At 44.7% G+C, this 19521-nt stretch overlaps 1 protein-coding gene across 1 annotated transcript in view; it reads right to left on the minus strand.

Moving 5' to 3' along the window:
- Positions 1–202: 202 nt before the first annotated feature.
- LOC125448074 (serine/threonine-protein phosphatase 2B catalytic subunit gamma isoform-like) overlaps positions 203–19521 on the minus strand; it is a 45664-nt gene continuing 26345 nt past the window's right edge. Inside the window, exons 11-14 of the mRNA XM_048523057.2 lie at positions 15604–15685; positions 15362–15459; positions 14311–14340; positions 203–4033 (exon numbers count right to left, since the gene is read on the minus strand). Coding sequence (XP_048379014.2) covers positions 3588–4033; positions 14311–14340; positions 15362–15459; positions 15604–15685 — 656 coding nt within the window. The 3' untranslated portion in view covers positions 203–3587. The remainder of the gene's footprint in view (positions 4034–14310; positions 14341–15361; positions 15460–15603; positions 15686–19521) is intronic.

Genomic DNA, 19521 nt, shown 5'->3' on the forward strand with positions numbered 1-19521 from the left:
TGGTTTCAGTGAAGTGACTGCAAAGTTGTTGGACTGTTGGACAAACTCAATGACCCCTCTCAAGGTCTTTTGGGACAGAAGTCTGTCATCCTTTTCCTGTCTGAGTCTATCTGTGCTTCCGCTTCCACACCTTAAACACTTCACACACACCAAAGCATCACATTTGATTGTCATGACAGGAACACACATTTGCAGCTCCAGCTAATAAAACCAAACTTGGATTTTTAATGCAAAATTTTTTTTACAAGAAAAGTTCACTATTATCTTATCACTATACTAAATTAGAAACTGTGACAGTCTTCTCAGTGCACTTACAAAAAAAAACACAAGTTAATGAAACTCTTTTTAACCAACAGTATCAATGTAGAATGTCTGTCCTGTGGGGAGCTGTCCTTTTCTTTCTTACAAAAGGGGAACAGTAACGGTACATTTTTTAAAAAGACTCTGCAAAAAGGACTTTTCTTTCTTAAAAGAAAAGACACCAAAATAATAATCTTTGTGTTGAATTGGAAGTCAAGTGGTTAAAACAGCGAGGAGAGGGTCAGGTTTCTCTGAAGGCCCTTTCTCCCCATTATAATTTTAATTTGAGGAAGCTTCTACCCCGTAGTCTATGATCGCAAACCAAACAGCCCCTGAAATCCGACTGTGGCAAACATGCATTCACTTGAAGCTTGTGTTGGGCATTAGATCTTTGGTTGGGAGGAAAGGGGTGGCATGGACTGCTCTCACTCAGAACTGTCTCTAGCAGCAAACTGCCAATCTGAGCAATCCATCAATGCCTCAGTGTGGATAGTCTCTGGCCTGGTACACTTCAAGCTGACCTCATGCCCCCCTTTGACGTAAAAATAGTGAGAACAAAGAGATTTCATTGAGACCCTCACCAACAAGTGAGTTTAATAATTAAAACACCTCAAGAGCTTACCTCTTCACCTGTTGTACTCACTTTTCTCTGGAAAGTCATAGGTTTCAGTACTTGGCATTTAACAGGAGGGAAGACGAGGGATAAACCCTGAAAGCAACTCTCTGGTTCCTTTGAGCAAGCAACCTTTAACCAATACGGATTTCCTAGTCTGTGGCAATCCACACGAGAAGGAATCCATCCCTGACTAGTGATGCTTGGCATCTTGCATCACCTCTGCCCTCTGTTGTACAAATGCAGCTACCTTCCTTTGCCCAGCTGTAGCCCAACACAGCTCACCCGAGGAGTGCTGCAAAAACAGAGCTCACCCGAGGAGTGCTGCAAAAACAGAGCTCACCCGAGGAGTGCTGCAAAAACAGAGCTCACCCGAGGAGTGCTGCAAGAAAGAACAGAGCTCACCCAAGGAGCGCTGCAACTTTGATGTATGGGCCTGACCACATGCAGTCAAACTAACATTTTGTGACTGTCGGTTGCCAAACATCTGGAATATTCACAAAGTGATCGTCATCTGGAGGATCTTTTTGTTCAGAGCTACAACAAACCCAATACCGCTGTCTTCGGACAATTGTCCTGCTAACCAATGTACCACTACCTCCAAAGGCAATGACACTGACTTGTGCCAACAGTTTTGGGTGGGTACTGCCAACATTGTTTCAGAGCATATTCCCTTTGTTCAGGGTGAATTAGGATTCATTGTACAGTCTAGAATTGGCAGTGTGTTGCCATTAAGTAGTCAGGGACTTGAACGAAGAGCACTGCAAACAGACATTGCAAGACAATGAAAGCACACACTGGGAAAAATTTTCCCAAATTGCACACTAAAGATCCGAAATTTGCAAACACTGGATGGTCACTGTTTTTCTCAGACAGTCAGTGGCAGAGGTACTGCAGCTCATTTTAGTTACTTTCAGCACTCTTCAGATGGGGAACCAAAAATATAACTTTTTGCTTTGGGAAACTGAGTGACATCAGTTAACATCTGTGCAGTACAACCTAGATTTTCTTGATTCATGCAATCTCCTGGATGAGCTTTCATTGGGTAAGGAGATCTGAACATCATTTCCCAGATAAAGCAGAGTTTTAAAGCAAGCATATTTGAACTGTGAGAGTAATGTTCCAGAAGGTCTTTGTTGCCCAACCATTTCACAGGTTTGGGAAGATTAACTGTCACCAGCTTGTTAACTTCAAGAACTGTTAATTTTCCATCCCAAAGGCCAGGTGATAAAAGATGTATACTAAAGATCTCAGATCTGTTCTCTCTCTGATCATCTCCTCAAGCACTGCAACGTTCTGAACTCAATACTGAAATAGGACAAGTTTGACCAAGATGATGTAATCTGCAGAGCAGAACCCAATCAATCAGATTTCCAAATGTACAACACTCAGAGCTCGGTTACAAGAAAACTGCAGGAGGGTCCTGATTACTGACAATGCTATCAAGCATGAGAGAGCTGGCAAAAGAGACAGTATGCAACATGGGTGGGAGAAGAGACAGACAGTCAGTTAGAATAAGAAAAAAAGTGGGGAAGAAAGTAATGGAGAGAGTAGTCAGAGAGAGTAGTGGAAAGGAACAAAGACAGAGAGAGACAGATAGAGTTGCAGATACAACGGGGAGAAAGACACAGGCAAGGCAGAGAAGGAGAACGGGACAGGCTGAGTTGATTTCAGTCACTTTTCAACTGACCTCACAGACAGGCACCAGCTCAGAGACATGTCCCCAAAGACAACACCAGAGGTCATGACAGAACATCTTTCTCAAGCTGACATTCCCAATTCATCAGGATTCAATCTAGTTTACACATACAGGTTCATTCATTTTAAAATGAAGTTTCGAGATGGGATACAGACATTGTACCATAAACAGGCTTGTTATTTTTTAAAATAAAAGCTTGGAACAAATCAATTTTGTTTGCATGCTTCCTCCTTCCAAAAGGCTTCCCACGAACCACACATAAAAACAAATCGGAGCCAGATTTGTGAAAAAGCTGACGATTGACTCATTGGGAACTGGGATAGAGTTCTCCGTGGGCAGGATTGTTCAGGTGGTTGAAAATGAGCAGACAGGAGAGCCGAGTAGCTCTGCGCGTATGTCCTCAGCCTCACCAGCTGAAACAGTACAAGTCATTGCAAGTATAGGTGAAGGTAGCAGGTATTTGGGCCTGCACAGGGGAGTGGGCGATGGCAGGTCAGTCATCACAAAGGAGGCAAGTGATGCCTTTGAGAACACACTGACATCTTCTGGGTTTCCTGTCTGTCAGTGCCTACTGCAGTGCAACACAAGTAGTGCAGTGCTTCTCCCCTCAACACCCTGAGCCAGGGTGAGAACAAATATCAGACTTGGGCACTCAGTGCAAAGATGACTCACGAGTGGGACTGAGATAGTTCTACGCTTCTCAAATGCACGTATCCCCAGAATGCTCCTTCAGAAAACTTAGCAAGGCCCGCGCAAACTCAAGGGATACGTCAGTTGGTTTTTCTCCAGTTACTTCAGTCCAAGAGGGAGGCGAAGTCAAAGAGATCAAATTTCTCAATATTCCACTAAAACTGGGCACCAATCACAATGGAGGCGAACGGACAGGCTGGGAGCTATGGGTCTCAGGACACTCCCAAGCAATTACAATAAATAAATAGGACCTCACTGCCCCTATGACAAAGGGCAGGCGAACTGTTAGTGTGCCATCTTATCTTTTCCTTTCATTCCCTGGGTGCTCTTGGCAGTTGGCAACCCTGGCTGTGTGGGCACGGGGCGTTGGCCCATTGCTTGCTGCCGGCGATCAGCAGGTATGTTGGTGCCAAATGGGACTCGCCCAGGTACCTGCTGCTGCTGTGGGGAGGCGTTTTGCAGTCCACGGGTAGTTTGGTAACCCTGAGGGGGCCATTTCATCTGTGCTTGGGCCTGGGCTCGAGCCTGAGCCTGAGCCTGAGCCTGAGCCTGAGCCCGAGCCTGGGTCTGAGCTCGCACTTGAGCCTGCGTTGGAGCTGGTGGAGGAGTCGGAGATGGAGCTGAAGCTTGGGGCTGGTTCATCATCTGCGGCTTGCGGGGAGGCATCCTTTCATTGATCCGGTCCAAGCCCCTGGCCTGTTCAAAGCTGATCCTCTGCAGCGAACCTCTCCCTTGGAGACAGAGACACAAGCAACATGTAAGGCACTGCAATGACAATCACTCAGCTCACAGAAAAACAGGAACATAGCAAACAGGAGGTGCTGTCGACAATTCAGACCCTCGGCTCCACCATTCAATAAAATCATGGCTGATCTTCACCCTCAACTTAAAGGAATTGTAAACCGTGAGAAGAACAGGGTAGAATCCAAAGTGGTTGGACAGGTGGCTGATGCAGTTCATTTCACAGAAATGTGAGGTGATGCACAAGAAGAGCACAAAGACAACCTAAACAAGGGGTGCAATTCTAAAGGGGCTGAAGGACCAAAGGAACCGGGGTGTAAATGTGCAGAGATTATTGAAGGTGGTCGAATTGGTGCAGACAGAAATTAATAAACTGCATAGTGTTCTCAACTTTACTAATAGGGACATAGAATACAAGAACAAAAAGGTGATTTTGAAGTTACTTTGTCAACCTCAGTCACAGTCTTGTGTACAGTTGTGGGGACCACTTTATGGGAAAGATGTGAACACACCGGAGTCAGTGCAGAAGCGATTTAGAAGAACTGCTTCAGGAATGAGAAACTTCAGTGATGAGGACAGACTTATAAAGCTTGTAATGTTCTCCTTGGAGAGAAGACTGAGAGGAGATTTGAGAGAGATTTACAAAATCATGAGCAGGTTGGATGAAACAGATAGAGAAACCTTCCCACTCTTAAAAGGAACAAGAAACAGACGGCATAAATTGAAAGTGATTTGCAAAGGGAGAAACGTTTTTTCCTCAGTGAGTAGTGAGGATGCGGAATGTAAAGCCTGGAAATGTGGTAGGCAGGCATCTGAGGCATTTGGGAAGGTACTCGAAGATTATTAAAACATAAAGGGTATGCTGAGGAAAAGGCAGGAAAATGGCATGGTCTTGATATTTATTTGGAGAGCTGGTGCAGACACAATGGGTCAAAAAGCCTCCGTTTGCACCATAAGACCGTGAAATTCTGTGACAACATCTTCCCACACCATCCCCACATTCCTACAACTAAAGGTCACCCTTTTGGACAAAGGTGACAGGAATGCCGGGATAGTCTAGTAGACGGAGTAGACGTGGGCATAAGGTACATGGGAGGTCCTGAAAGCTAATTGTATCTGCTTTAATGTAACAAGCCTGGGTAGTAAGTCAGATGAACTTCACAACATTGATCAGCACGTGGGAATACGATATTGTTGCAACCACTGAGATGTGGTTGAAGGAAAGACAGGACTGGTAGCTCAATGTTTTAGAAATTTTGCGGCTTCTCTTTCCTCTAACTTGTTTTTTAAGCAACACCCCTCTACATCTTTATACTCCTGAAGGGCCTCCCCTGTTTTTAACTTGACATATGCCTCCTTTTTCTTTATTAAACTCTCAATATCCTTGTCATCCAGGGTTCTTTGGACTTGCTGTTCTTGTCCTTCACTTGGACAGGAACACAGTGGTCCTGAATTTTCATGACATTACTTTTAAAAGATTCCCATTTGCTAAATGTAAAGTTACCTGCAAGTAGCTGCTTCCAGTCTGTGCTTGCCAGGCCCTGTCTTTTTTTAAAATTCATTTACAGAATGTGGGCATCACTGGTAAGGAGCATTTATTGCCTATCCCTAATTGCCCAGAGGGCAGTTAAGAGTCAACCACATGGTGGTAGATCTGGAGTCACATGTAGGCCAGATCAGGTAAGGATGGCAGTTTCCTTCCCGAAAGGACATTAGTGAACCAGATGGGTTTTTTCAACCATCGCCAATCGATTCATGGTTATCATTAGTTTCTTAATTCCAGATATTTTATTGAATTCAAATTCCACCGTCTGGCAAGGCAGGATTTGAACCTGGGTCCCCAGAACATTATTTGGGTCTCTGGATTAACAGTCCAGCGATAATACGAATAGGCCATTGTCTCCCCATAATCTCTAATGATATTGCAATTGGCCTTCTCCCAATTTTGACAATTTAACTTATGCACTATCCTTATCCCTTTCCATAATGACTTTGAAACTTAGCAAGTCATAGTCACTAGCCCCAAAATGCTCACTCACTTGAAACTTCCACCAATTAACCAGTTTCATTCCCTAGAATTAGGTCGAGCACAGCCTTTCTGTAGTTGGACTATCTACATACTGGCACAAGAAGCTCTCCTGGATGCACTTTAAAAATTCCACCCTGTCTCATCCTTTCACCCTAAGGTAATCCCAGTTAGTGTGAGCCAATTGAAATCCCTTACAACTATAATCCTATTTCTCTAATATCTCTGTGATTTGCCTATGTACCTGCTCCTCTATCGTCCTCTGACTGTTGGGGGGGCCTGTGGTATAATCCCAGCAATGTGATTGTCTCCTTTTCTTTTAATTTCTATGTTCTACACAGATGGCCTCATTTGAAGATCCTTCTAAGACATCACACCTCATTACTGCAGCGATGGTCTTCTTTACCAATAATGTAATGACCCGTTCCCCTTACATCCCCTCACTATCATGCCTAAAATGTCTGCACCCTAAAACATTGAGCTGCCAGTCCTGTCTTTCCTTCAACCACATCTCAGTGGTTGCAACAATATCGTATTCCCACGTGCTGATCCATGTTGTGAAGTTCATCTGACTTACTACCCAGGCTTGTTACATTAAAGCAGATACAATTAGCTTTCAGGGCCTCCCGTGTGCCTTATCGTGCCCTCGTCTAATCCAACTACCGGACAATTGTGAACCATTTTAACTCCCCCTCCCATTCCTTAGACGAAATGCCCATCACGAGCACCCTGCAGTGCCACAATGATGCCACCTGAACGTTGCAGGAACAGCCACTCATATTTCACTTGGGAACCCTGCAGCCCAATAATATCAATGTGGACTTCACAAGCTTCAAAATCTCCCCTCCCCCACTGCATCCCAAAACCAGCCCAGCTCGTTCCCACCTCCCTAACCTGTTCCTCCTCTCACCTATCCCCTCCTTCCACCTCAAGCCGCACCTCCATTTCCCACCTACCAACCTCCTCCCGCCTCCTTGACCTGTCCATCTTCCCCTGACTGACCTGTCCCCTCCCTACCTCTCCACCTATCTTCCCCTCTATCCATCTTCAGTCCGCCTCCCCCTCTCTCCCTATTTATTTCAGAACCCTCTCCCCATCCCCCTCTCTGATGAAGGGTCTAGGCCCGAAACGTCAGCTTTTGTGCTCCTGAGATGCTGCTTGGCCTGCTGTGTTCATCCAGCTACATGCTTTGTTATACTGCACAATCCCTGCATTCTTTCTGTACTTTCATTACCTGCTTGGGGCTTGCACCCGACTTTACATTTACTCTGTGCCCCATCCCCCTGTCATATTACAACAGCACAAGCAAACCTCCCAGCATGGACACTGGAACCATTCCTCATCTACATTGAAATAACTCAAGTAATATATCAACTTTTCTTCCCTAATTTCTATCAAATTAGACTCTGGCCCTTTGACTACATCATCCTTATCCAGTGCTACAATGACACTGCTATTCCTATCTGTTTTATTCTATTCTTATCTTTCCTAAATTCTGATCTCATTTCTCTGCTTCTGTTGACTGAGATTCTCAGCATTACTGTATATTCAGGCCATGCTTCAGATCACCAAGTTATTGCCCACACAATGTGCGTTCACACTCCAAACTCAATTGAGATTGCTCCCCAATTCCCACTATCCAGAACATCTTCCATCTGAACTATTCCTTAATCACCTCAGTCCTCAGTACTCAGTTCCACTCTCCAAGATGTTTCTTTCCCAGCCAAATTATTTTTAACCCTCCACCTTCCAGTGAAGCCAAGGGCTAGGGTGTTCAGAAGTTTCCGGTCCTCTCGCATAAATCCTACTGCCTTAGGAATCTGAAGCCATCTCCGGCACCATCCCTCCAGCCACAGGTTAAAGTGGTTTCTACCACTAAACCACTGGAAGGGCAAGTGGGAGCTTTGTTTAAATTTTTTTTATTCACTCATGTGCATTTATTGACCATTCCTAGTTGCCCTCTATGATGGTAACAGTGAGCTGCCTTCTCGTAAAGCTGGGATCTATTTGTTGTAGGGACACCCTCAAAGCTGTTAGGGAGTGAGTTCCAGAATTTTGAACTCAACAGCGGAGGAATAGCAATATATTTTCAAGTCAGTGCAGTGCATGGTTAAGAGGGAATTTGGAGGAGATGGTGTTCCCAAGTATCTTCTGCCCTTGTCCTTCTAGATGGAAGTGGTCGTAGATTTGGAAGGTACTGTCTAAGAAGCTTTGGTAAAGTTCTGTAGTGCATCTTGTAGATAGTACACACTGCTGCTACTGAGCCTTAGTGGTGGATGGAGTGGATGTTTGTGGGTGTGGTCCCAATCAATTAGACTGCTATGTCCTAGATGCTGTCAAGCTTCGAGTATTGGGTCTGCACCTCTCCAGGCAAGTGGGGACAATTTGATCATACTCCTGGCAGTTGTAGAGATTACCACCTTTAACCTCTGCTATTTCACCCTTTCCTTCCCAAGATCCTTAAACTTTAACGACTGGACCTCAAAACCTTCCCCTTCCTATCTCACCATAGCCCAAAAGGACCACGCTTTCTGGCTCTGACCTTTCTCCTCCTCAAAATACTCTGTTCCACCAGCAATTTCCTTCCTCCTTCACCAAGAAGCCAGTACAAATATGTGGAACTGATTTGGATATTTTGAGAAACATGCTTATCCTCCTGGCTGTCAAATCCTATCAGGCCACTACTTTCTGATACAAGATAACAAAGTGTGAAGCTCTGATGGAGGGTCTAAGCCCGAAACGTCAGCTTTTGTGCTCCTAAGATGCTGCTTGGCCTGCTATGTTCATCCAGCGTCACACTTTGTTATCTTGGATTATCCAGCATCTGCAGTTCCCATTATCACTGCATTCTGATACTTGGCTAAAGAAGAAAGAATAATACATCCCTTTGGCCCTCCAATCTGCGCCGACACATTTTGCCCTTCCATACTAAAACTGCCTTCACTTGCAGGATCCATATCCCTCTGTTCCCTTCCCATTCCCGTCTTTGTCCAGGTGCTTCTTGGATGCTGATACAGTGTTTGTTTCCAGTAGCTCCTCTGGCAATGCACTCCAAGCACTCACCACCCTTTGTGTAAAAAAAACCTGCCTTGTACATCCCTTTTAAACTGTCCCCTCACACCTTCAATCTGTGTCCCCTTGTAATTGACCCCTCCACCTGGGAAAAAGCTTCATACTTTCCACTCTATCCCTGCCATTCACAATCTTATAAACTTCTATCAGGTCACCCTTCAATCTCCTGTATTACACACAGAAAACAAACGCAGTCTATCCAACCTTTCTTCATTGCTTAAACCCCCCACACCAGCCAACATCCTGGTAAACCTTTTCTGTACCCTCTCCGAAGCATCCACATTGTTCTGGTGGTGTGGTAGCCAGAGATGTACACAATGTTCCAAGTGTGGCCTAACTAAAGTTCTACAAAGCAGCAGCATAACTTGTCTTCCCTTATACTCTAAATCCCTTGCAATGAAGGTAAGCATGCCATTGGCCTTTTTAAATCACCTTGTCTACTTGTGCTGCTACCTTCAGAGATCTGTGGACCTGCACACCCCAGATCCCTCTGCATATCAATACTCCTTAGGGTTCTGCCATTCGCTGTATAATTTCCACCTGTACACGACCTTCCAAAATACATCACTTGACATTTGCCTGGATTAAACTCCATCCACCACATTTCTGCCCATGCCTCTAACTGATCTATATCCTACTGTATCCTCAGACAGTCATCCTCACTATCTGCAACTCTACCAAACTTTGTGTCATCTGCAAATTTACTAATTAGACCAGCTATATTTTCCTCCAAATCATTTATGTAGATCATAAACAGCAGAGGTCCAGCACAGATCCCTGTGGAACATCACTGGTCACAACCCTCCATTCCGGAAAACTTCCATCGCTACCCTCTGTCTCCTATGACTAAGCCAGTTTTGTATCCATCTTGCCAGCTAATCCTGGATACCATGTGACCTCACCTTTTGTACCAGTCTGTCATATGAGAGACCTTATCAAATCTTTACTGATGTCCGTGTAAACAATATCAACCTTTTTCCCTCATCAATTGTCTTTGTCACCTCCTCAAAAAACCCGATCAAGTTAGTGAGGCACTTGATGCCTCACAAAAAACTATACTGTTTATCGCTAATCAGTCCATTTGTTTCTAATGAGTACAGATCTTGTTCCTGAGAATCTTTTGCAATAATTTCCCTACAACTGACGGAAGGCTTACAGACATGTAATTTCCTGAATTACCCTGTTACACTTTTTAAACAATGGGACAACATTAGTGCTTCTCCAGTGCTCTAGGGCCTCACCTTGTTCTCTCATCTCCCTCAATATTCTGGAATAGACCCTTTCAGGACCTGGGGATTTATCTGCCTTCATATTTTTTATGACGCACAACACCTCTGCCTTTTTAATAGCTACTTTGCTTAGAAATTTGACACTCCCTTCCCTGAGTTCATCCTCCAGCAATTCCTTCTCTTTGGTGAATACCGATACAAAGTATTCATTTAAGTCCTCACCTAACCCTTCTGGCTCCACACACACATTCCCTCCTTTGTCCTTGTGTGGGCCAACCCTTTTCCTGGCTACTCTCTTGCTTTTTACGTATGTATAAAAAGCTTTGGGATTCTCCTTAATCTTGCCTGATAACTTTTCATGACCGTTTTTAGTCCTTCTAATTCCTTATGTTCTTTCCTACTTTCCTTATATACATCAAGGGCTTTGTCAGTTCCAATCCTCCTAGGCTTTATGTATGCTTCAAAAGCCAGTTGAGAAGAGTTCAGGAGCAGCACATTCCTGTGAGAATAAAGGATACTAATGGCAAGTTACGTGAACCTTGGATGACCAGGGATGTTATAACCTTGGTCAGAAAGAAAAAGGAAGCATAAGACCCTGAGACCCATGGGCACAGCCTTAGAATTAGAGGGGTTAATTTGAAACGGAAATGAGGAGACATTTCTTCAGCCAGAGATTGGTGGGTCTGTGGAATTCATTGCCACAGAACACAGTGGAGGCCGGGACGTTAAATGTCTCCAAGGCAGAGATCGATAAATTCTTGATCTCACAAGGAATTAAGGGCTACGGGTAGAGTTCAGGGAAGTGGAGTTGAATTGCCAATCAGCCATGATTAAATGACAAAGTGGACTCGATGGGCCGAATGGCCTTACTTCCACTCCTATGTCTTATGGTTCCTTTTTCTTTCTGACCAAGGTCATAACATCCCTGGTGATCCAAGATTCACGTAACTTGCCGTTAGTATCCTTTATTCTCACAGGAACGTGCTGCTCCTGAACTCTTCTCAACTGGCTTTTGAAATACTTCCACATCTGTAATGTAGATGTACTCTCAAACAGCCACCTCCAATCAACATTCTCCAGTCCTTGCCTGATATTGTTGTAGTTCACCTTCTCCCCGAGGACTGCTGTTATCCCTATCCATGACTATTATAAAATTCATGGAATTATGGTCACTACTCTCCCACTGGAACTTCACTGTCCGGGCTCATTTCCTAAAACTAGATCCAGTATAACTCCTTCCCCTGGTTGGTGCTGTCTTTCAGGTGAGATGCTAACTGAAGCTGAATTTGCCTATTGAGGTAAATGCAAAAGATTGCATGGCACTGTAACAGCAGCAGCAGGGAGTTCTCCCTGGCATCCTGGCTGATATCTATTCCTCGATTAATAACGGAACTAACTGCATGGTACTGGCACAAGCAAAGCAGAAGACCTTCTAAAGCATGCATATCAGAAGATTCATAGTTTCTGTATGTTTTCCACCCATTCCCAGCTCTCTGTTTGCTCAGGTTTATGCAGCTGGAGGTATCTTCCATGCACGTGTTGTTCAAGACACGTGAAGTACCCTGGAGTTTCCACAAAGCACAACAATTACAGACAACAGCTCTCAACCTTCTCATAATACTTCAAAATAAATCCAAACTTGGTTCCAAGTTGAGGACGCATGTTTTGACTTGTTCCTTGGTTACAAGCTGTGGGATCCACATTTGCACTTACCACTTGAATGTTGTTTGGAAGCAATTCCAAAAAACACAGGCCCCTGCAGATACTCTCAGCTCTGGGCCCACGAGTAAATGCAGAATTGGAGATTTTAAGCACAAAACGGTGACTGGCTAATTGTGCACAGTCATAGATGTTTTATGTTTAAAAAAAAAAATCAGAAATGGCTGCAGAGACTCAGCAGATCTGGCAGCATCAATAGGGAGAAACCAGAACTTAAGAGTCACTGGACTCAAAACATTAATTCTGTTTTCTTCACACAGATGCTGCAGACCTGCTGAGTTTCACCAGCAATTTCTGTTTCAGATCTTCAGCATCTGTAATCCTTTGTTTTATTTTACTGGTTTTAAATGACTATTTAGAGATTTAAACTTTAACAGGAACTAAATCCAATCAGGGAACCAGGTTTAATAGGCAAGCACTCTTCCTTATGCCCGAAAGCCATTTTGGAAAAATGAACAACTGAGGCTGATGTTGTCAGGAGTTAAAAACTCTGTTTACCACAATAAAAACAGAACAGCAATGAGTAATAGTCAATAAATGTGGAGCTGGAAAAGCACAGCAGGTCAGACAGCATCCAAGTTGCGGGAAAGTCTCGGGCCAAAACGTTGACTTTCCTGTTCCTTGGATGCTGTTTGACCTGCTGTGCTTTTCCAGCTCCATGTTTATTGACTCTAGTTTCCGGCATCTACAGTCCTTACTGTCTCCAAGCAATGTCTAATAACTTTATACTTAGTCGTAAATGAGATCAGGAAGTCAAAGTACACAGTAAGCGCAGAGGTAACAACTGACAAAGTAGCATACATGGAAAATGCAGTCATTATTCTCTGAAAGAGTCAACTATACTTCATTCCAGTTGCACAGTGGCCTTAATTTCCCTTTCCAAACTGGGACTACTGGGGCACCAGGATTTAAACGTCCAGGAACATGGAAATAATCATTTCCGACCTAGCTGCTTCACTCAATGACAGTAGCCCTGACTTCCAATATGTAGTGAAACTCCCAAAAGTCCCTTCCAAACCCACAAACTGTCCCACTGAGAAGGACAAGAGCAATGGGTATGTAGCAAGACCATAACCTCCAAGCACAGTACCAGACTGACCGAGAACCACATCTCTGTTCTTTCAGTGTTATGATTCAAAAGTCTTGAAACTCTCTTCCAAGGAAGAGAGGAACCAGAGTCCAACACTAGTTTCCTCCCACAGTCCAAAGATGTACAGAATAGGTGGATAGTCCATGCCAAATTGCCCACAGTGTTCAGGGATGTGTCAGTTAGGTGGATTAACCATGGGAAATGCAGGGTTACAGGGATTGTGGGGTTGAGTCTTGGTGGGTTGCTCTTCAAAAGGTTGGTGTGGACTTATTAGGCCTGTTTCCACACTGTACAGATTCTATGGATAACTCAGAAAAAAAAAATCCCTTTGGCTGTACTTAGTAAAAGCAGATTTCAGACTGAGCAATACTGAGCTATGTCCCTGGTGTGATAACCTCAGGTGACGCAGTTCAAGACCAGCCTAATCGGATCATCCTATGGTGTAGTTTCAAGTTCACCCTCTACAGCTGGTGAGGTGGCATCATACAGTCAGCTGCTCAATGATATCCTGTGGTCAATGGAATCCCAGTCCTTATCCAGGTTAAGGAACAGCTTCTTTCTGGACATTATCAAACTGTTGGAGGGCTCCAGCCAACATAATCCGTATGCCTCCAAATCTTTATGATCTATACATCCTTTGCTTGTTGCGGTCTGCCTGTACACTCAAATAAACTTTTCACTGTATTCTGGTACGTGGCAATACAAATCAATCAATTAAGTCGGGCTGACAATCCACTCCAGTCCCAACTGGGGTTTCCATATCCTCAGGGCAAGAAGCAATGGACAATAATATTACCTAACCCGATTTCCCAAGGAAAGGGAAGGGAAGAATAAAGTTAAAAACCCAATACACTTTTGCAGCAATTTCCTTCTGCCTGTTTTTGAAAGCTAGAAAATCTAAGGCCAAGCAAGATGAGACCTCTCACCTGACGGATAACTTGTGGCTGTGTGCAGACACCGTTCCTCCTGAAACATGAAGTTCGGGAAAAGCAGCAGCAGCCAGGGACACTTACACTCATTGCCAACACTCAGCAGTTCAGTGTGGCTGAATATTCGGTTTGGCTTACACACCAAGCAACTGGGATGTGGTCATGAGCGAGAACACACAACTGCCAACATACTAACACATACCTGAACGAGAGGATACTGCATCAGTCATTGCTGTAAAGATGAACATCAGAATGGGGTGGGGGGAGGGAGAGATAGAGGGAGAGGTCGAGGGAGAGGTAGAGAGAGAGAGAGAGTCGTCAATAACGTGACACACCAATGAACTCTTACAACACAATTCATCACCAGCTCAGCTCAAGAGTACGATGCAGCTTATCAATACACTCTGGGGGCTTGTCCGTTAATTTGCAAAGAGTTACACAATGATCAGTAAATTCTGTGCATGTCACACACAGTTTGGTAACTGATCAGACTGTTGCAATGACTCAGACAATATCAAAATGAGTTTTGTTCCACGCAGCAGCCTAGACCCATGCACTTGGCCCTCCCTGTGAACGATCTGAAACACAGACTGACTGAGGAACAAGGCAGCATCAATAGCAGGGGCCGTATCACCAGCCGATCACACTAAGGATACAAAGACAGCGGCCTGTTTGGGTTCACGGCCCCATTTACTTTCTCAGCATCAGTGCTGATGATCTGATCACTGAATGAGTCTGGACCAGACGCACAGCCCACACCCTCCATCAAAGCAGAAGTCCTGAACTGGGGCGGGGAGGAAATGTCACACCAACATGTGAATTTATCACACTGAGGATGTGTCACATGGACCACAGCTTTCAAACTAGGGCATCACAAAGTTACAACCAGAAGGAGGGATCAATACACAGCGATTGTGTATGAAAGGAGGAAAGGGAATTTCTCCCTGACTGTAGCATCAATCTCAGTGAACCCTCACAGCACCTGTTTCTGTTTCCAACTGGTTGCTTCAGCTTTCCAATTTCCAACTAAAGCACTGGCAAAGAGAAACTACATTCTGAGGGTGTGGTGAGGTGCTTCAAACAGGGTAGGGCTGGAGAGGGAAGGATAACTTGTGACAGGGAGCGGGAAGGTTCAAAGTGTTTCAAAGAGAGAGGGGGAAAGAATGCATACACAGTGTTTAGGATGGAAACCATTAGCCTGTGCCCCCGAGGGACAGTCCTGAACGCACATACTGCACAATAACTTTCCTAACCTTTCTCCAAGGTTGGTTTTCCTCCTGCCAAGGCACCAAAAGGCAGGGTGCCGCTTGGAGTCAAGCCTTTTAATGTCAGTACATTTTCATGTTCCTCTCTATGAAGAGAACAAACCAATAGAAACATTAACCTTACAGAGCTGTTAAAAAATCTCAGAATGAAGGCACAGCACACACTGTCAAACAGCAGGCACACAGCACACTTCTAGTCACTGAGGAGTCATGAATATCAGGCAGCCTACCTGAGAACAGTGAAGACTCTGGCCATCTTGCCAATTGCACGGATCTTGTTCTTGATGACTTCCTTGCGATCGTTCTGCAAAGCTGAGATAGAGAGGTGCATAAAGCTATCATTGCGCTCCACAGAACCCTGACCTAGTCAGTCCAAGGAGGTGACACAGAAGCCTAGGATTTGCGGATGGTGGCAAACACAGTGGTCAAAGTGCAATCCAGGGCCATCAGAACTAACACTGAAAATTCCTCTACAACAGGACTTGTAGCAAGCTCACAATGAGAGGAAAAGCACAGGAGAGGTCAGTGATAATGGGAACTGCAGATGCTGGAGAATCCAAGATAATAAAATGTGAGGCTGGATGAACACAGCAGGCCCAGCAGCATCTCAGGAGTACAAAAGCTGACGTTTCGGGCCTAGACCCTTCATCAGAGGTCAGTTGAGTCAGAGCGCAGATTCGAGCCTTCACTTTAGCACTTACAACAAACATGCATCCATTCCAATCTCTTCACCATTTAAAAGAACTCTTCCCTCTCTCTTGCTCTGTCCTTAGCTTGGCAGTTGAAGGGCACAGTGATTGCAAGAAAGCCAACTGTAATCTCAGTCAAATTCAGTCATTAAAACGAGGTTACTGGTCATGCCCACATTACTTAAGGAGCTTACTGCGCACGATATGGTTGAAGTGTTTTTTACATTTCATCAGTAACTATGCTGCAAAAATACGTCATAGAATCCTTACAGTGGGAAGCAGGCCATTCAGCCGATCAAGTCCACACTGACATTTGATAAGGTTCCCCACGGTATGCTCAAGCAGAAAGTAAGGAGGCTTGGGATAGGGGGAAATGTGGCGGATTAGGACCGGTTCTGGGGAAGGTGGTCTATTATAAATTGGACGGTCTACACCTGGGCTGCACTGGAACCAATGTCCTTGAGGGTGCTTTTGCTAACGCTGTTGGGGAGGGTTTAAACTAATGCAGCAGGGGGATGGGAACCAAATATTGGACAGGTCATTGGACAGAAAGGAGGTAGTAAGTAAAGCCTGTAAGGAACGAGATAATGAAGACAGCGTGACTAAAGGGAACAGTAGGCAGGGAGCAGATGATGAACACAAAGGGACAGGTGATCTGAGGTGCATTTGTTTTAATGCGAGAGATGTAGTAAGTAAGGCAAATGAACTTAGGGTTTGGATTGGTACCTGGGAGTATGATGTTTTGCTATTACTGAGACTTGGTTGAGGGAAGGGCATGATTGGCAACTAGATGTCCCAGGATATCAACGCTTCAGGCTGGATAGAGAGGGAGTTAAAAGGGGTGGAGCAGTTGCATTACTGGTCAAAGACGGTATCACAGCTGTACTGAAGGAGGGCACTATGGAGGACTCACGCAGTGAGGCAATATGGGTAGAACTCAGAAATAGGAAGGGTGCAGTAACAATGTTGGGGCTGTACTACAGGCCTCCCAACAGCGAGCGTGAGATAGAGGTACAAATATGTAAACAGATAATGGAAAGATGTAGGAGAAACAAGGTGGTGGTGATAGGAGATTTTAATTTTCCCAACATTGACTGGGATTCACTCAGTGTTAAGGGTCAAGACGGAGCAGAATTTGTAAGGTGTGTCCAGGACGGTTTTCTAGAGCAGTATGTATGGAGTCCAACTCAGGAAGGGGCCATACCGGACCTGGTGTTGTGGAATGAGCCCGGCCAGGTGGTTGATATTACAGTAGGGGACTCCTTTGGAAATAATGACCACACTTCCGTAAGTTTTACAATACTCATGAACAAAGATGAGAGTGGTCTGAAAGGAAGAGTTCTGAACTGCGGGAAGGCCAACTACACCAAAATTCGGCAGGATCTGGGGAATGTAGTTTGGGAGAAACTGTTTGAAGGTAAATCCACATGTGATATGTGGAGGCTTTTACAGAGAGGTTGATAGCGTGCAGGAGAGACATGTTCCTGTGAAAATGAGGGATAGAAATGGCAAGATTAGGGAATGATAGATGACAGGTGAATTGTGAGACTAGCTAAGAGGAAAAAGGAAGCATACATAAGGTCTAAGCGACTGAAGACAGACGAAGTTTTGGAAGAATATTGGGAATGTAGGGTGAATCTGAAAGGTGGAATTAAGAGGGCTAAAAGGGGGCATGAGATATCTTTGGCGAACATGGTTAAGGAAAATCCCAAAGCCTTTTAATCATATATAAAGAGCAAGCGGGTAACTAGAGAAAGGATTGGCCCACTTAAGGACAAAGAAGGAAAGTTATGCATTGAGTCAGAGAAAATGAGTGACATGCTTAACGTGTAAGTTAAAGTTTCAGGGAAGCAAGATGGCACCAGCAAGCAAGAAGTTGGTTTGAAGTGTGTCTACTTCAATGCCAGGAGCGTCCGGAATAAGGTTGGTGAGCTTGCAGCATGGGTTAGTACCTGGGACTTCGATGTTGTGGCCATTTCGGAGACATGGATAGAGCAGGGACAGGAATGGTTGTTGCAGGTTCTGGGATTTAGATGTTTCAGTAAGAACAGAGAAGATGGTAAAAGGGGCGGAGGTGTGGCATTGTTGGTCAAGGACAGTATTACAGTTGCAGAAAGGATGTTTGGGGACTCGTCAACTGAGGTAGTATGGGCTGAGGTTAGAAACAGGAAAGGAGGGGTCACCCTGTTGGGAGTTTTCTATCGGCCTCCGAATAGTTCCAGAGATGTAGAGGAAAGGATAGCAAAGATGATTCTCGATAGGAGTGAGAGAGACAGGGCAGTTGTCATGGGGGACGTCAACTTTCCAGATATTGACTGGGAACACTATAGTTCGAGTACTATAGATGGGTCAGTTTTTGTCCACAGTGTGCAGGAGGGCTTCCTGACACAGTATGTAGATAGGCCAACAAGGGGCGAAGCCACATTAGATTTGGTACTGGGTAATGAGCCCGGCCAGGTGTTAGATTTGGTAGTAGGTGAGCACTTTGGTGATAGCGATCACAATTCTGTTATGTCTACTTTAGTGATGGAAAGGGACAGGTGTATACCACTGGGCAAGAGTTATAGCTGGGGGAAAGGCAATTACGATGAGATGGGGCAAGATTTAGGGAGCATAGAATGGGGAAGGAAACTGCAGGGGATGGGCACATTAGAAATGTGGAGCTTATTCAAGGAAAAGCTCCTGTGTGTCCTAGATAAATATGTACCTGTCAGGCAGGGAGGAAGCTGTAGAGTGCGGGAGTCGTGGTTTACGAAGGAGGTGGAATCTCTCGTCAAGAGGAAGAAGGCGGCTTATGTTAGGATGAGATGTGAAGGCTCAGTTAGGGCACTTGAGGGCTACGAGGTAGCCCAGAAAGATCTAAAGAGAGAGCTCAGAAGAGCCAGGAGGAGACATGAGAAGTTGTTGGCGGATAGGATCAGGGTAAACCCTAAGGCTTTCTATAGGAATTTAAGAAATAAAAGAATGACGAAAGTAAGATTAGGCCCAATCAAGGATAGTAGTGGGAAGTTGTGTGTGGAGTCAGATGAGATAGGGGAAGTGCTAAATGAATATTTTTCAACAGTATTCACTCTAGAAAACGACAATGTTGTCGAGGAGAATACTGAGATACAGGCTACTAGACTAGGTGGGATTGAGGTTCACAAGGAAGAGGTACCAGAAGTCCTACAGAGGGTGAAGATGGATAAGTGCCCTGGGCCGGATGAGATTTATCCACGGATCGTCTGGGAAGCCAGGGAGGAGATTGCCGAGCCTTTGGCATTGATCTTTAACTCGTCATTGTCTACAGGAATAGTGCCAGACGACTGGAGGATAGCAAATGTGGTTCCCCTGTTCAAGAAGGGGAGTAGAGACAGCCCTGGTAATTATAGATCAGTGAGCCTTACCTCAGTTGTTGGTAAAGTGTTGGAAAAGGTTATAAAGGGATAGGATTTATAATCATCTAGAAAAGAATAAATT

Source organism: Stegostoma tigrinum, chromosome 40, assembly GCF_030684315.1.
Source record: "Stegostoma tigrinum isolate sSteTig4 chromosome 40, sSteTig4.hap1, whole genome shotgun sequence".
Taxonomy (NCBI): Eukaryota; Metazoa; Chordata; class Chondrichthyes; order Orectolobiformes; family Stegostomatidae; genus Stegostoma; species Stegostoma tigrinum.